Below are 19,179 nucleotides of genomic sequence, written 5' to 3' on the forward strand. Positions count from 1 at the left end.
ATGACAGACCCCAATATATATCTTTATATGCAGATGATGTACTGTTATATATAGCAAAGCCACAATTGTCTATTCCACCTCTTTTGAAGCTTTTAGAATCACTTAATAAACTGTCAGGTTTTACAATAAATTGGGATAAAAGTGAGTTAATACTGAGGATAAACTGAGGATACTGACAAAACATTTTTAAATTCTATACCATTAATTCATTTAAACATTTAGGAATCGTAATCACAAGAAAGGCAGATGCACTTCTAAAGGCGAACTGGCATGTGAAAGTGAATCAGCTAAAACATAATATAACATTTTGGAGGACTTTACCTATATCTATGGCAGGAAAGATCAATGCAATCAAAATGGTAACCCTTCCTCGATTTTTGTATTTATTTTGTTCCATTCCAGTTCTGATTCCAGTGAAATTATTTACAAAATTAGAGTCTATAATTATTTCTTTTATCTGGAATTACGAAGCAGTCAGAATATCTAAAAAACATCTATGTAAGCCCAAAGCAGAAGGAGGATTCAGTCTTCCTTCCGTCAGAAGTTACTATTGGGCCGCTAATTTACAGTTCCTTTCGTGGTGGAGACATTCCAGAGAATAAAGTGGAGATACCAGAACGGGTTTGGTTAGAAAGAACTTCTTGTAGGACGACATCTTTAGAGGCCTTGTTGAATAGTCCAGTAAAAATTGAGTCAAGGTTTTATAATGAAAATATAGTAATAAATAACTCTCTAAAGATTTGGAAACAGATTAAATCATTTTTGGATCTTCCAAATATATATTTGGACAGCCCAATTTGTAAAAACCACGCCTTTACCCCTGGCTTACAAGACAAGGTTTTCCTCCCAATGGAAGCAAAAGGGTTTTTTTATGGAGTAATGAAATGGGATCAGTGTGTGTTGCAAGCCAGACCCGAACCCGAATCTCCCATATGGACACTATATATTAGGATAAACATTTTTTGTTTGTTTAAATGTCTTCGTAAGCTTATGGTTTTATTGAATAGATACCAGAAAGATTTTATGTAAAGACTGATGAATGATTTTGAAAGATTTTGACATGTCGAAGGCCGGATATGAATCTGCTTCTTCTGAATCTGCTTCATGGCTCCACATATTAATATAAGGCCACAACCTCAATGTGTTTTTAAAATAACCCTGGGGGCATTTGCTTTATTGAATAGATAGCGGAGGAAGAGATGACAAGACCTTCAGCATTGCTCAAAATATCAGGAGTGTGTGTGCCAACCACTGAACCACGGCACCGAACAAAGCTTTTAACACTTGAATATCATCCAATTCACTGCCTCTGTTGTTTTTGTTAGCTAGGAGGCTAACGCACCATCGCAAATGAGCTCTGAAAACTATTTCATGCCCATCAACAAATAAATCATTCACTAAAGAGAGACCAGAAGAACACGCAGTCCTGTCTAGTCGTCAAAGAGCGCAGACAGAGAAATGTGGTAAACTCTAAATGCATGAAAATAAAGGGGAAGGCTGTTGAAACAAGTCTTAGTGTACATGGCAGGTCTAGCACGAAGGCTAAATATAGTCTTCTAGGTTATCTGCTTTCTGCAAGCACTGAATCCTTGTTCCCTCTCATTATTTTCATGTCTGTGCTTGTGATCTTTGTTTTTCTCTTTCCATCTCTTTTCTCTCATCATTCCATCCTCCTCTCGCATATCGCCCTTCCTTCTCCCTCTCACTTTTTCATCTCCCCCAACCCCTATCGTAAACCTGCTGATGTGTCCTCAGGTTAACCAAACACCCTGTAATATGAAATCAAACGCAATCTCTCTTTTCAAACACAGACAGGCTTTTATGCAGTATTTACTGGAGCGTACGGCAGATCTGACGTTATGAGGGTTGAAAAGCTCACCATGATATAGTGGCGCTGCATCTCCGTCTTCTCGCTGGCCAACTTCTCACACTCTAGTTTGAGACTGTGAAAACACAGCAGAAAAATATGAATGAAAAACACAGTAGAAAAATATCAATTGTACAAAAGATGCTAATGACTTGTCAGTGTATCAGAAACCGAGTATGATTCCCTTAAATTAATAAAACTGAATCAGTTCAATTAAAATGAATCAGAACAAACCGATTTACTGAATGAAAACAATTTGATATACTTACATGAATCAGAATGATCCAACTCACTTAAATGAATCAGAACAAACTTATACACTTCAGTGAATGAGAATGAATAAATTAAATGTAATGAATCAGAACAAACTTATACACTTCAGTGAATGAGAATGAATAAATTAAATGTAATGAATCAGAATAAACGAATTCACTTAAAGAAATCAAAACAATCTGATTTACTTAAAAGTATCAGAATGATTGAACTCGCTTAAAGGAATCAGAATAAACGAATTCACTTAATGAAATGAAAATAATCTGATTTACTTAAAAGAATCAAAATGATTGGGCTTGCTTAAATGAATCAGAACAAACTGATACATTTCAATGCATAAGAATGAATAAATTAAATGTAAAGAATCTAAATAATCTAGTTCACTTAAAACAAACCAATTAATTCAAATGAATAAGAATTAATCAATTCATTTAAATAAATCAAAATGGTCCAATTCACTTAAATGAACAAGAATGAATGAATTCACTTAAATGAATCAGAACAAACCAATGGTTGTGGCTAGAAAGGATACAGCTCTGACCGGAAATGAACAATGAAATTAATTTTCTACCTATTAGATTGTGTTTTATTAAAGTCTACACATACACATACCCCAAACCTAAACCTACCCCTTACAATACTGAAAAAAGTGTAATTATTGTTGTACAGTGTGACAAAAATTACGCTGTATTGATGTGCGCATGCCCAGTAGCGCCATACGTATGACTTCTAGCCTTAACCCAAACCAATTCTAGCAAAGGAATCGTAACAAACTGATTCACTTAATGGAATCAGCAAAAATTGATTCAGTTAAAGGAACCAACACAAACCCTATCACTTAAATGAATTAAACTTCTCCAATGCTATTAACAGCATAACAGGACAGTTCAGCAGATCTTATTTGATTGTTGTTTCAGTTCGCTCAGCTGTAAAGTTACACATGCAAACAACATGATATTAAAACTGCCACTTGTAGGGAAAATAAAAAATGGTTAATGAAAAAGCTACACTGAAAAATGATTATGCTACCAGCATTACCACTTTTAGTCAGTTCTCACTAATTCTGAATGCAGATTTCCATGGATAGCATGAAAATGTTGATGCCCCACTGCTGTATAGTGTGCTGTATAATACAGTGCCATTAATTCAATACACATCCAGCCGGTTATTAGCCTAGGAAGAGATTCATAAATAATCAAATGCGTTTCACATACTGGGAGTAAATCAGCTCATATGATCTGACCTGTGGTACTGAGCCTGAAGGAACTGGAACTCCTCTTTAATGCGGTCCAGAGTCTCCAGCACCGTGAACTTGAATGACTGTCCAGGCTGCAGAGGTACCTGAGGAGAGAGAGAGAGAAAGAGATGGCTTATTAATCGCTCTGTGCTGGAAGATTGGACCCATACTCGGAATTTGTGCTCTGCATTTAACCCATCCGAGTGTACACACAGTAGTGAACACACACCCGGAGCAGTGGGCAGCCAATGCTGCTGCACCTGGGGAGCAGTTGAGGGTTCAGTGCCTTGCTCAAGGGTCTCACCTCTGTCGTGGTATTGAGCATGGAGAGAGTGTTGGTTATTCACTCCCCACCTACAATCCCTGCCGGACCTGAGACTCGAACCCACGACCTTTGGGTTACAAGTCCAACTCTCTATCCATTAGGCCACGACTGCCCCATTATTTAATTTTTTAATTAATGTACCAAAAGTGACTCATTGAAATAAAATTGAAAAAGTGCTCTGACCGCATTATCTTTGACCTTGGCCTAACTACAAACACTACATGCATTTTTGGTGGAAGGAGTGAAAATTTGATAGCAGCACTACGGGGTCATGGTAACCCTCGTTCTGCAAAACGCTCTCACAAGATTTAACCCTAAGTCTAAGTAGACACAAATGCGCTTCCCAATCTCAAGAATGAATCATTAAACTTAAATAAGCAGCTATGAGTATTACATGGAAACTGTACCAGAAGTTCAAAATTAAATTTAAGTCATTCCAAAACTTCAATACATTCCCATCACATTGAGTTCTACTTTATTAATAATTACAGAACAAGCATTTCCTTGGTAAACCACAAACTGTAATGGTAATGTAGAAAGTTCACTAAAATGAATTATAAGAAACTAACTGATCATGAATCATACAGCTCAACCATTGTAGTCCGATGAATCTTTTGAGCCAGCTCCTTATATCGAATCAAAAACAAACTGTCTGACCAGTGTACTGTAGTCTAATTGCCTGAAAGAATGACTCTTCTGGGCTAGTTCTTTTTAGTGAATCAACCATACAGTGCAACTAGTATGTCTGTAATTTAGTGTAAACTAAACAAAACAAAACAATAATTAACCTGAACTCATGACTCTTCAGAGCTGGTTCTTTTAAGTGAATCTAAAGCAGTGGTCGGCAACAGGTGGCCCGCCAGCAATAATATCTGGCCTGCGCCCGTAGCCAGATTATTTTGATAGCGGCTGGTTCTGAAATAGATCTGTCATGACAGCAACAGTTACTCACAATCAAGAGTATGTGAGCGGAGTGGAACGGTGTGATTTTGAATGGAGCGAGGAGCGGATTTTTTAAAAGTCGGAGTGTCGTGGTTTTCACTCGCTCCAAGAACGCTCCACCACGAGTACAATTCATGCCAACAACCCGTAATATAACTGCATATTTAGCAAGAATTCACGTTAAACATATTTAGCTAGCTAGATAGAAAAGGATCACTCAAATCAGAAAGAATGTGAAGGCTATGACTGCAGTGGACATGAGCAGGAAGTTATAGTTCTCCTCAAAGAATTTATTTGTTCCTTCTGAATATTTTCAGCTGACAGCTGACTTTTGCGTGATATAAACTCGCAATTGCGAGTTAAAAAGTCATAATTCTGAGATATAAACTCGCAATTCTGAGAACATATCAGTCTTTTTTCCCCCTCAAAACTGGACTTTAACTCGCAACTCTGACTTTATAATGTGCAGTTGCGAGTTTATATCTCACAGTTGCGAGTTTATCTCACAATTCTGTGAAAAAAAAGTCTGAATTGTGAGATAAAAAGTCACAATAACCTTTTTTTATTATTCAGTGGCGGAAACGGGCATAGAACTGTGACATTTCAAACATTCTGAAATACTTCCGACGCAGAGCAGTGTTTCTGAAATCAGTAGCCGGGTTTCCACCCAAAGTTGCGAATTTAACTTATGCGCATAATTGGAATATCGCATGAAATATTTGTGAACGAGCACCGTTTCCGTCCAACGAGTCAAAGGGAACAAAATCGTCACTTCCTGGTAAACTGGCACTAAATAGCCTATAGAAAACTAGGATAAGCTACTGATTAATTTTCATATATGAAAAATGTATTGCACCTCAGAGCGAGCAGACGAAACACAAAAAATGCTGTCATTGCTTTCGGAGGTGAATGCTGATGTTTGGGAACAGTCGTGTAAGACAATTATACAGAAATACTTTGATGACAGACTTTGCTCAGGCATTTCAGAACGACCATAACAACATTTCAGATGCTGTGGAATGAGATCAGTGTGGCTTTTTGTTAATGACTGTCGCAGGAGTTTACACAGAGTAACAGTGCATTTTTCATTAATTCATATCTTAAATTATCTTTTGACTATGTGCTGGCCCGCCATCTAGTGATGAATTTTTTCTGGGCCCGATGCCAAACTTACTTGCCGACCCCTGATCTAAAGCATACTGGCCCTGTGTCTGAATATGCCTACTGCTCTACTATCTATAGTGAAATGTATGTGAAAGTAAACAAAAAGTACCCTGATGAACTACTATTATTGATGAGATTCAGAAGTGCGCATCCATTGGACATTTCACTATCCCATGAGGCTGTAGAAGAGGAGTCGCAAATGGCTAAGAGAGTCACATGACAGTAGCTGTTGTTTCCATCACCGTTTTAATATGCATTTTTAAGTATCACATTAAAAATGAGAGATCTAAATGCTGAATTAAAAAAAATTATAAAAATCAGTCGCAAAGAAGTTTTTACACTCGTTTTGGTGGTTTGCAGAAAAGAGTTAATGAGAATAATGGAAAATGGAAATGCATTTGCCAAATAAATTCTGGCGTAGCGAACATTAAACTCAAGTGACTAATCAACTGTTTCCGCTGATGGTGTCTTTCCATCTTTTTTCTTTAATTATTTTGTATTTTTATTTAGTTACCAATACCACTGCTCAAACAACCTGATGGAAACACACCTAATTCGCATCTGCTTTTTTTAAAAAAAAGTGAACTTTGAAAAGATTTGCTTCACGTTTGGATGAAAACGTAGCTAAAGAAATGTCAGATGTAGGACATCCAAATTTGCCGTAAATTACACACATTCATACAACATAGAACATTGTTTTTATTCAAAAGTAGTATAGTATACAATTTTGAATATACAAGTAATGAATCAATCAAAGAGATTATTGAAACAAGAGAGTGGATCTTTCAATTCTGTTGATGCATTTTACCATACCCACATATTTCCCCCAACATGCATTCACATGGGCCCATCTATGAGCCTGCGTGCTCTAATCTGATCCAACTGTATTCATATCTACCTCTCCTCCTCATTAAGACCCAAGTCCTTTCCTTTGCTATTTTTAAACACATTTCCCATTCTGTCAGCTGCTTCCTAAAATGGCCGCCTTTGTCCCGCGCTCCTCCGGGCTTCTAGTTTTCTCTCTGAAACTTGGTGTCCGGCGAGCGGCTGAAGATCAGCGGTTTCAGTAGGAGCTTAATTAGTCTAGACAAGCGAAATTCAATTAAATTTCAATTAGGCTAACGGTGGAGGTCAGACACTCAGTGAGTTTTCGAGTAATTAAGCTGCAGGCGCACAGCTGAAATGATGAGTTCAGTACACACACCGCTGTGTTTGTGTATGGATAGAGGGGGGCAGTCATCATGTCCCTACTGACCCTCATTCATTCAAACACGTGTGTGTGTGTACAGTAACTGTCCTGAAAGCAACACACACCACATAGGGCCAGAACTTACAGCATCATGGTACATTTACATGACAAAAATATGCAACCAGGAAAGATCTCATCAAAATATTGTGTAGCCACAGAACAATTCCATGATTAAAGTCCATGTAAAGCAATAATAAATGTGTGTTCATCTTAGTTTGTCACACCACAGAAAAATGTGTTAGTAACCATCCAGCCAAATTTGAATGATAAAACACGAAGTAAATAAAATAAGGTATCAAAATATAGCAAAAAAAAACTATATTTTCTGCTTTCAAATGAAGGGGGCGTGTCCGCTGGCAGCGATGAAACCACACCCACTCACAGGAACGCTGCCGTCTCTCTCAGCTGTCAAATACTTCTACAACCTAAATGGATGCTACCTCTAGCAGCTTAATTTACATGACGTAGGCATAGCTAGCTAGCAAACTGTAGGCTGTAGTAACTAACTAAAGTAACTGCGAGACACGATTTTAGCCCCGCCCAAAACAAATCCTGAACACAATAATGGTGAAAAAACTGTTTAACAGTCTAAATCCACAATTAAGTACTACATAGTTCACAGTCTTTGTAATATGTTTCAGCAATGCATTTCTAGCATTTGTGTGTTTAGAAACGCAAACTTTAACATTAGATTTTCATTTTCTAAAGAAATGTGCAGTTTTCAGTGCAAATCCTGCTAACGTGTAGCCAGAGTGTTGTGGATGGTTGCTAGGGCATTGCTATGTGGTTGCCAGGGTGTTGCTGTACAGTTAAAATCTTGGTATGCAATTACTAGAATGTTTTGGCTGGTTACCAGGGTATTGCTATGCAGTTGTTCAAATGTTGTGAGTGGTTGCCAGGGCCTTGCTATGCAATTGCTAGGATGTTGCTATGCATTTAATAGGGTGTTCCAAGTGGTTACCATGGCATTGATTTAAAGAGACAAAAAAATTTGGTAAATTTTCCAAAGAATCCTGGAAAATTTCCCAAAATTCTGGAATTTTCTGACCCTTTGCAACCCTTACTGACTGGTTGCCAGGGCGTTGCTATGCAGTTGCTAGAATGTTGTTATAAAGTTGATAGGGTGTTCTGAGTGGTTACCAGGGTGTAAATTGCTATCGCTATGCAGTTGCTCAGATGTTGTGAGGGGTTGCCAGAAATTTGCTATGCTATTGCTGGGATGTTGTGGGAGGTTGCCAGGGTGTTGCTATGCAGTCACTTGGATGTTGTTATGTGGCTGATAGGGTGTTCTGGGTGGTTAACAGGCTGTTGACTACTATCTCTACGGTGTTACTGTGCAGTTTAGAAGCTTCAGCAAGCTGTAAAATTTGAGGTATCATTCATGTCTGCAGCACAAAAGGTGCAGGATGGATTTTGAAGAATAGCCGGGTTTCCATTACAGATTTGCGCAAAATTGTTTCCATTAACCAATGTTATGCGACTAAAATCATTTTGACACGATAAGTCATAGTGATGTTGGTAGGTTTGCATATATTGCAGCCACTGCACTAGCCATTATTTTTAATCAAAGGAAACGTACAGTAAGTGTGTTTTTTTTTTTTTTTTTTGCGAAGCAGTGTGGAGAGCCACTTCTGGGACGTGCCACAGCGTGGTTAGTATAAACACAAGCATTAACTAGAGTGGCCACGATCATCTCTGGTGGTCATGTCGGAGCCGTAATGTGCCGCAGATGTTTACAGTGTAAATAAGGGGTTATCCGAGCATTAATGGCAAGGAAAGCCATTTATACTTGAGAGCGGCCACCTACAAAGTATTTCTTGGAGGTTATAGTACATTAAAGAACGATCATGTGACTTATGTATGTCAAGTGACCTGTAAATGCGGAAAAACTGTTTCCATTGCAGTTTTGTGAAATATTCTTTTTTCGAATTGCCTGAAAAAACATTGATGTATTTACATTGAGTCTATTTTCAATTTGCATTTTCAATTCGCAATTTCAATTTGCAGGGTAATGGAAACAAGGCTAATGTTAATGTTAAGTATAAGCAAAAGTAATTTTATATAATCAAGAGATAAAGCATCTTTTATTGCTTTAGATGAGTTTAGAAAAAAATATTTGTTTAGACTGCGTTAAAACGAAGCGCTCTGTGACATACAGTACAAACATGTGTGCAAAACTCACACATGCAAATAAACAAGGAGGAAACCTGGGTAAGAGCGTCTGTTTAGACACAACAGTGTGTGTCAGACAGAAGGAGGGGGAATCCTGAAATCCAAAACTGATCCAGTTAATCTGGACGGAGGGGGATGAGGCAGACAGCGAGCCATGTGGGACAGCGGCTAGTCAATCACAATTTAGATGAGCTGCAGCAGGCTAGCCTAGAATTACTGGAGATTATCTTCTGAGGGAGGTCAATGGGGGAGAGAGAGACGAGCAGATCCCATAACAATGCTGGGAAATGAAATCTCTCCCAATCGCCCACTCTGATCATCTCATATATCACTGCTGGAGTTGCTATTTTGGACACAGTGACTTAAATCGGCTTGAAGCAGGAGAGAGAGAAACACGTCGAAAGAGGAGCGCCATTTGCTTCCGAGACATCTGCGGAGCTGTTTTCCGCTCGCATCCTCGCAGACAGGCTGGGATAGAGACATCCATGAAATAATCATCCGCTGGTGAAATATTTAGTGCAAAAAGGCGCACAAATAGACGAGGATCACCAGAGAGTGGGAGGAAGAGAAGTGTCAGTGTGATCTCAGGGGGATCTGGGCGAATGTGTGAGTGTGATCTCGCTCTCTAAAAACCCAGCTTTCCTTCCTGCCCAGTCCTGCAAGACCTTGTCTCCACAAACTTCTAAGATACAACCGTTTTGAGGTGCTTGAGTTTAGCAGGTACACCTTGAACTTTTGCCAATCATTTCTGAGGCTTTTACCCAATCTTAAACTGCACTGAATGCTGGGACAGCGGGTGGATGCTCAGACTATCTTGGCGACTTACTGACAATGTGGCTCTGGAGTAGCTCGCTTTGTGAGGCCGAGCAAAAGCCATCGCCGTCCAATACTGGATTAGGAACCGTGGATTGGCAGGCAGAGAAAACAGCTTTTATGCTTTACAGAGTAAATCAGCAATTGTTCCAGCCTAAAGGAAGAAAGAAAGAAGGTCCTCATGTGTTTCCAACCAACACGAAAGAGTGATAATAAAACAGTGTGAAGATATGAAACCTGCAACCAGGTTTAACATCCAAATGTGGCCAGAATAAAAAGATTTATTAAAACAATACGGCTATAAGTAAAAATGAGCAAAGGAGAACACACCAGCTCAAACTATCAGCTCATTAAAAGAGCATATGTGAATTTTGTGGCCAGAAATTTGGCTATGATTTTCATTTGGCCACCACATCAGTGCAACAGAAAGCTGGCATTCACTCTCAGACACACATACACGCAATAACACACTAAAAAACATGTATGAATATGGTACAATTCATGCTTTGTATAAAAAAATAACAGAGAATCAAGTCTTTGCCATTAATTAATAATCAAAGCAGTTATAATCATCTATGATCAAGGGTTTGAAAGTGGGACTCATTTTTAGTACCAGAATGGAATGATTTTCATGACTTTTAGCTATGTCAAGAAACATGCATTTATTCCCAATTGATGGATTTTTCTAGTGAATCAAACACATTGTGACTAGTACAGATAAATTCTCAAACAATAAATATCATGAGCCAGGAATTATAATACAAAATGTGTGACCCATGTAGTCTGATTCTTAATCAAATAAGTCATAAATCAAACAAAATGATTATTTTTAGTAAATCAAAAGCATTTAGTATAACCAGTGTAGTCCAATTCCCAAATGCATGACTCTAACAAACTGGCTCTTTTAAGTGAATTAAAATGTTGAAAATGTTTTATTGCTTCCCAATTTTTTAAGAAATGACTCTTATGAGCTGGTTCGTTTTAGTAAATCTACTCCACACTCTTAAAAATAAAGGTGCTTAAAAGGTTCTTCATACCAATGCCATATAAGAACCATTTTTTGGTTCCACAAAGAACCATTCAGCCAAAGGTTCTTTAAAGAACCATCTTTTTCTTACCTTTTTATAATCTGAAGACCTGTCTTTCGTCACAAAGAACCAGATGTTAAAGGTTCTTCTATGGCATCGTGAATCACCTTTATTTTTAAGAGTGCAATTTCCAAACATATGAATCTGAATTTAGGTTGATTCGTAGTAAAAACATGCAGGGCAAGCAGTGTAGTCTGATTCCAAAACAAGTGCTTGCAATTCTTTTTAGTGAAACTAAATTAGCATAAAGAGCGCCTTGTTTTATTCTGATTCCTAAACAATGAATCTTACGCAGTGATTCTTTTCCGTAAATCAAAAATATACAGTATGATAGGTGTAGTCCGATTCCCAAATTAGTGAATCTTCTGAGCCATTTCTTTTAATAAACAGCAGTTACTTATTCTGACTCAATTACTGAAGTGCTTTCATCACGTCAAAACAAACGTTACGTTGCCACGTCAAGTCGTAAAAAGGTCAAGATAAACACATTTTAGCAAGAATTCAATAAATATGAAATGGAACATATGTCTTATGAATATATATGAGTTATTACATTCTGTTGAAAACTCTTGAGGGCAGTAAATGCAGTAAGAACTTATTTCTTCTAAATATTTTTTTTCCCTCAAAAGTGCCTACTAAAGGAACTGCTAATGGAAAAGTAATGATAATAAGGAATCAAAATACATTCCTCACAATTACCGTCCCTAGTAATAAGAAATAAGGCAGTAATGAAAAACCCTTAAACTACATTTAACACAATTTTCCAGCATTCAAGTAACTTGCCTGTCAACACCACAAGCAAAAATCATTTAAAATGTGACATATTTTAATGTATACCTCTAAATACAGCTACATTGAACATGATTTTCTCTATATGCCATCTTCATCATTAGACCATGAGCTCAGTATCCATATAAATATTCACATCCTGGCACAACACACACCAGCACCTGCCTACAAAACACCCATAAATCCACACAGTGCAAACAAAGGTACTATTAGCGATAGTAGCAAACACACCAATGCCTCACACACTCATATTACCGCCTCTTATTTGTATCAGGTTCTCAAACTGCTCGTCATGTCCAACAGAGAGAGTTCACATTTCTCACACCTCACACATGACATCTGTGGACTTCTCATTCTTAAACGTTAACTGAACGCCGGCATTACCATATAGACTCTCCATCTTCAGGTTTAAAAAACAATGTGTTAAGTGCATTTGATCAACCTTGGAAGTTTGTGTTCTGTAACAGTCGGAAACCGAAGGTGTGGCTGCAGGAGATTTTGAGCTTTCCCTGCCCAGCTTTTTTTATTGTTATTGTTTTTGGCTCAGAAGCATGGAGCGCTGTAACCCTTCTCTCATTCCACCTTCCAATCCCCCTGCTTCAGATAACCCTAACCACAAAAATCCAGTGGAACCAATTACCAGTCCTCCCGATGCAGTTTGCCTTGCAAATCAGGCCTTAACCCTTTCGATAGGCAGGTATTGTAGACTCCGACACACTCGTTTCACACCGACAGGCTACCTCTGATTTGCACTGGATGATGTTGAATTGTCAAACTAAACTACCGTACTGATGGGACAATCTGATTGGTAAAACATTGCCTGAAGCATGCTGAGACTTTGAGAGACATTGAGATTTACATTGCTTGAAGAAAATGCAATACTAAGGGTGTTTCCAGGGGGGTGCTATGTGATTGCTAAGGAATTCTAAGTGTGTTTTATAGGTTCCAAATAAAGGGGGGTTTTGCAGTGATTATTTTTTTAGAACATTTTTCGACTATAACTAACTTTTCTATGAATGTTGAAGGTTCTTTGTGGAACCATAGATGCAAATAAAGAGGTTTAGTTTTTAAGATGAAGTATGAGCAAAAGTAACAGTGATGCTTGGGTTAACGAGTTCCGCTAATAAAAAAGCTGTTCTAACCATGTGTGGATCTGTGTTTTCTGAGAACAGAATTCTCACGAACAAGGAGATTTCTTTAAAAGTTACAGAACAAGAAAAGGTGTGAGCACAAAATGCAATGTTTATGCTTGGTTACATTCAGAGACCTTTCTCACACCTTTTCACTGGTGCAGGTCATGTTTCACAGGCCATGAGGGTAAAAATAAAACCTGGCTGCAGATTTCACAAGTCCTTTGGAGTTTGTTCATTGTATCGTTATAAATTACATTCGATCACTCTGGCTGGGAAGCTCAGGACATGATTGTATATTTGTTTAAAGAATGTTACAGGAATACGAATATTAGTTAAAAAAATAATCTGTATAAAAAGAATTTATGAACAGTTATGCACTTACGGGTGACTCTTTACTTAAGGAATGTCATAATTCATCACCATATTGAAAGAAAAAAAAATATATATATAATTTTCTCATGCAAAAACTGTCCTAAAATGTTTGTTTTTTTATGCAAAAATTAGCCAAAGTCTATGCTTGTATCTTAGTTTCTAAAATAAATAAATAAATAATAATAATAATAATAAAATCAGCTGACTCAAAAATGGTCCTAAAATTTTCCTTATGCAAAACCTATTTTCTTATTTTATTTAATTTTTTAAAACTTGATTTTATTGGGAAATATGACACATTCTGGACATTTAATGATTGTAAGGGTGAATCTCATATAAACTGTATTAAAGAACCTTTCTTTCCTTAATAAAGATATCCGATGGCCTCTTTGCTGAGGTCTTAAAAGGTGGGGGAGAAGGATAAATGCACTTTTTAAATCTTAATCTAAAAATGAAGGAAAAAAATTCACATGAAAACCATAAGGAGAAAAAAACAAATATCATAGAAAAATGCATAAAACTGTCCATAATAACGTACTTTATGCCAAATCTATTTCCCTAATTTTTTTCTTCCCATTTTAAGGTGAGATGTCTCATTCTGGATCATTCTTGACAGTTTTTGTGAAATTCACCCTTACAATGGGGCAATCAGTCTCAAGCGACCTTTCATTCATTCATGAACACATCTGATGCCTTGCGTTGTCGTATATGACACGTTTAGGCTTGTACGCCGAGCCACACTTAAAACAGGCTGCATTGTACAGTAGATTCTTCAGATTCTAGGAACATCAATAAACCAAAGACGGGTCACAGATAACAAACTTCCCACAGTGAGCCCTATCCAACCCCACCCACATATATAAACCACTCTAGATTTACCCAAAAGCACTGCCATCTATTAGAGGGGGCGTTGAGAAAGGTTTATTACACAAACTAATCCAGACACACATTGTGTTTGATTCCTCCCACACAACTTTCTGTCAACTGGCTCTTGAGGACACCTGGGTGAAGATGAATATGCGTACGTGCAACTGAAAGTCTGAAGAGACATCTCTCTCTTACACCCAATCGCTTCATCTGTCACATTTGTCAAGGATGTGGGAGAACGAGAGAGCGTAGCACTTACCGGGTGTCTACCCTGCGGGTACATGGTCACTGGAGGGATGCTGCTTATCGGTGCGCTGACCCTCCGTACTCCTGCGTCCCCCCTCCACCAGGGGGCAGAGCCCCAGATCGAGCTCGGGAACCCGGTTCTGTTCTTTCCGAGCCACAGAAGGCTGTCAGTGCATCCGACGAGGGGGTCTTCCAAAAAACAGATACCCTCACACTCACACTTGAACTGGATTTCCCCCTGATGTCCCACTCCGTTACTGTCCGGCAATCAGTCCGACAGATCAGGAGAGCCAGAGGAGCAGGGAATTCTGAAGAATCACGTCCAGCTGTCCCCAGTCTTGTCCTTCTGCAAATGTCCCCAACAAGCTACAAAAACAAACACGTTTCGAGTCTTCCAAGCTTGTAACAGTACCTCAAAACTACAGGGCTTCTTTACTGAGGTATAAAAGGCAAGGAGAAGGAGGAACAGGCTATGTTTTTAATCTAAATCTAGAGAGGAAGAAAAAAAAAACACACACAGGAAAGCAGGAAAGAACAGCAGGTCACTGGAAGATCCAGCAGGCTTTTCAGCAGTGAGCCCTAGACTGTAATATATTGTGCCTGTTGGCTTCAACACAAACACGACAGCCTGCTCAAGCTGCACTTAAGGTGGACTGGGTGAGATAGATAGAGGAGTATTTAGAAATAGACACCAATACTTGCGTACAACCAATGATGCATGATTTCTTGTTGTCGTTGCATTGAATGGCCGATAGTTTCACATCAACATACAGACCTATAGGGTAAAAACACATTAGATATCTTTCTTAGAGGGCAAACTGAGACATTTGCTTATATTTTTTTGACTGAAATAAAAATACCCCTCTTACCACAGTAATCTCTGATGTGTCTTTTCTAGATCAGATCTCACCAAATGTGACCCTGGACCACAAAACCAGTCATAAGGGTCAATTTTTTTAAATTGAGATTGAAAACTGAATATATAAGCTTTCCATTGATGTATGGTTTGTTAGGATAGGTAGGAAAAGTACAAAATATCTTCATGGAACATGATCTTTACTTACTTAAAGATTTTTGGCATAAAAGGAAAATCGATCATTTTGACCCATTCAATGTATTGTTGGCTATTGCTACAAATATCTCAAACTGTGCTCAGATCTTTTAATACACACTCAAATATTTCTCATCAAATTTTTCAAAGACCTAATTATCTGAGTCATAATACCTACATTATATTAGAGAATATAATCTTGATTATACATTAAATTATTATAGTTTAAAATGATACAAAATATGACATATATACACTGTAATGCAATATTATATTATAATACACATCTATTACACATAAATGTTATATAAAATTATATTATTAGAAATATATATCCTCTCTCTATACATATATATATATTGCACACACATATATACAATATATCTATATATACTAAAAAATATAATATTATAAATTATATATTTATTTGAAAATTCTTTATATTTAAAGAATCGTTTACTTGTTATTTACTTTACTTACTGCATGTCAACAGTTGTCTCATTTGTCTCAATTCCTAAGGAATTTTGGAAGAAATATCAGAGACAAAATTCATACTTCGATGAAGCATAACCGAAATCACAAATAAGTCTCCTGAGCTTTGAAAGAGCAACCTCAGAGCAATTAAATTTGCCTCAGGGGAGAAACAAATCAGAAAATAAGGGATGTAGAAAAAAGAGAGAGAGCGAGAGAGATGAGGAATGATTCAATTTGCCAGCAATTCCGTGAACGCACCATGTGTGTCCAACCCCATATTTGCACGTTCGCCTCTGACAGACAAGCATTTATCTGCCCTTTGAGAAATAAACTGGCAAATTTAGTTGTGATTGCAACACTTACAACCTTGATTTATCCAGAGCATGTTCACGTCGCTTGTTTGTGTGTCTGAAATTTCAGTCATTTTAATAACCCAGTCATCTCTATCAGTATCGTCCTCATCTCTTCATCATTCTCTTGTTCTCCTCCGTCATATTAGCGTGATCTCAGAGGCGTCCCTTGTCAGTCATCCCTCTGTCTGGGATACCTCTCCGGTCAGGGATTGTCCTAATCGCCGTTATCTAATTGCGTGGATTAGACAGGTAATTATTCACACGACTTTCTTCCTTCAACCTCTTACTGATACGTGATGAAGCTGGGTGAGTACAAACAGACCGACGAGACAATAATCTGCCCTGAACTGGTTGGGCTTCTGCATAATGGTGTCCAGGTAAGGGGTCAACAGGTTCGACACAAGAGCTGAAATAAGATAATAGGAAAATCAGGGGAAAATGAACTGGATATTCATGTATAACAATAGCTGCGTTTACACTTCAGTTAAAGTTATTCTAACATTTTGACATATTATCTGTCTATCAATAAACATATAATAGTACATATCACAGCAATCAATCAAGTTCAGCACTCGATTCACATTCACATTTGATCCGAATCAGCACCAATGGAGAAAACTCATGTCAATAACTCCTAATAAAAACACTTATGCACTGTACCCAATAAACATTTAATGAATAGTTTTAGTAGAAACTTCTAAAAGATGTTGAGTCCACTGAACAAAGTTTAGCGAGTGTCCTGAAGCGCTTTATGTTTACCTTAATATAACCGGGAAAACAACATAAATAAGGACAGAAATATCACTGGACCCGTTTAATTTGATTTGCTCTACTTACTTATGCGTGTTTTATATATAAAATACGATATTTAAATATCAAAAGAGCAAATTACACGAGATAAATAAGACCCCTCACCTTTCTCTAGACCACCTTAAAACTTGGCGGCATGTCGGGCACTCTCCAGCGCTCTTCCGATTGGCTTATGGCTACTTTTCCGTTCCACCCAATCAAACCGTTCATGTCCCACGTTGGCCCTTGGCATCAAAGGATGCAACGGTCCAATCGCGGCGTTCGCGGCCGTTGATTGGCTGCGGCCTGTGAGGAGGGCGGGGTGCAGTCTATAGGGATTGTGGGCATTGAAGTTCCAATTATTCCGCACCCCCGCCGCTCCCGCCTCCAGCTGCCAATCACGCCGCATAAACGATCACCTATGAATGCTAATGACAAATGAGCAACGTGTATCACCTAGTGTTGACTGCCTTGAACAATTAAGCGAAATAACAAATAAACATTCTCTTTATTTGGTGAGTCACAGTGGCTCTATGATAACCTTGTAAATTAATGAGCAGCTTGCTTATTAATCATGAAAATTCTATCATCATTGTTCTGTCATGCTGTTCCAAACCTGTATGACTTTTTCTTCTGTGGAACACAAAGGGAGTTATTACCATTTCATCTTTACTATGGTACCATAGGCCTTTTTTAGTTCAGCTAGATAGTTTGGCCACATATTGTCAAAAGAAATTCACTGTGAAAAAAAACACTATCAATGTTTCAGGCATTACATAAGGCATTTTGGTGACTGCATACTTTACAGATCATAACTGACCACTGATCATAACCAAATTTCCCCATTGGTCTCTGACCATCATGGCCTCCTAATCATCCCCTTACACTGATTGGCTTCATCACTCTGTCTCCTCTCCACCAGTAAGCTGGTGTGTGGTGGGTGTTCTGGCGCACTATGGCTGCCGTCGCATCATCCAGGTGGATGCTGCACACTGGTGGTGGACGAGGAGACACCACCCCTCACAATGTAGAGCGCTTTGAAAAGCAGAAAAGCGCTATATAAATGTAATGAATTATTATTATTATTATTATAACGGTATATAGGTCTATAATTAATAATCACAATATACCAACTACCTGCAGTACTAATCATGATTATTTAAAATAATTAAAAACAACATTTAGTCATTAATATTAAATTATATTATTGTTAAATTACATCTATTTAAAAATATTTACAATTGTAGGAGTGCATGTGTTGCCTTGTTGAACATAATATCGATTTTTCAGATTTTATGCCAGTTCATCTACATTTCCCCCAAACAATATTTTTTTAACTTTAATTTTAATATTACATATTAAATATGATAATATGTATTTAAATATTTAAATGGCTAATTCACCCAAAAATTATAATTTAGTTATAATTTATTCACCCTCAAGTTGTTTTAAACTTGTATAAATTTATTTCTTATGTTGAACACAAATGAAGATATTTTGAAGAATGTGGGTGACCAAACTGTTGACGGTAGCTGTTGAATTCCACAGTATGGAAAAATACTGTGGAAGTCAATGGGCACTGTCAACCATTTGGTTACCTAGGATAGATTCTTCAAAATATCTTATATCTATAAATAAAAATACATATAGTATTAATAATGCACACACATATGTACGCACACAAAGACATTTTCATATTATTAAATGGCATTTTTATAGTGTGATGTGTGCAGACAAGTGTACGCTAGCCTACCAAGCAAACGCATGCACACAATGAAAGAAAAGAGAGACTACCTTTGTCAGTGAGTATTGATTGCACTGATAGATGTGGTCTATTCTTTAACTGAACTAAGCTCCGATTGCTAGCGAGCGCATCAGTGTGGCCGGGCCTCCCATCTCTCCAGTAATTAACGTCAGGCTTCACCTGTTGTGGCAGCTCGAATTGGAAGAGGCGTCTCGCACTATCAAACCCGAC

The 19,179-nt window shown here is 37.8% G+C and overlaps 1 protein-coding gene across 2 annotated transcripts in view; it reads right to left on the reverse strand.

Annotated features, from left to right (window-relative positions):
* The window catches only part of LOC306867821 (transducin-like enhancer protein 4), a 52,695-nt gene extending 37,941 nt beyond the window's left edge, over nt 1–14,754 (reverse strand). Inside the window, exons 1-3 of one of the 2 annotated variants that reach the window (XM_079413715.1) lie at nt 14,551–14,754; nt 3,384–3,481; nt 1,880–1,943 (exon numbers count right to left, since the gene is read on the reverse strand). In XM_079413715.1, coding sequence (XP_079269841.1) covers nt 1,880–1,943; nt 3,384–3,481; nt 14,551–14,574 — 186 coding nt within the window. In that variant the 5' untranslated portion in view covers nt 14,575–14,754. The remainder of the gene's footprint in view (nt 1–1,879; nt 1,944–3,383; nt 3,482–14,550) is intronic. The other variant, XM_079413714.1, reaches the window with a different exon arrangement.
* Nucleotides 14,755–19,179: the final 4,425 nt, after the last annotated feature.

Source organism: Barbus barbus (assembly GCF_936440315.1).
Source record: "Barbus barbus genome assembly, chromosome: 49".
Taxonomy (NCBI): domain Eukaryota; kingdom Metazoa; phylum Chordata; class Actinopteri; order Cypriniformes; family Cyprinidae; genus Barbus; species Barbus barbus.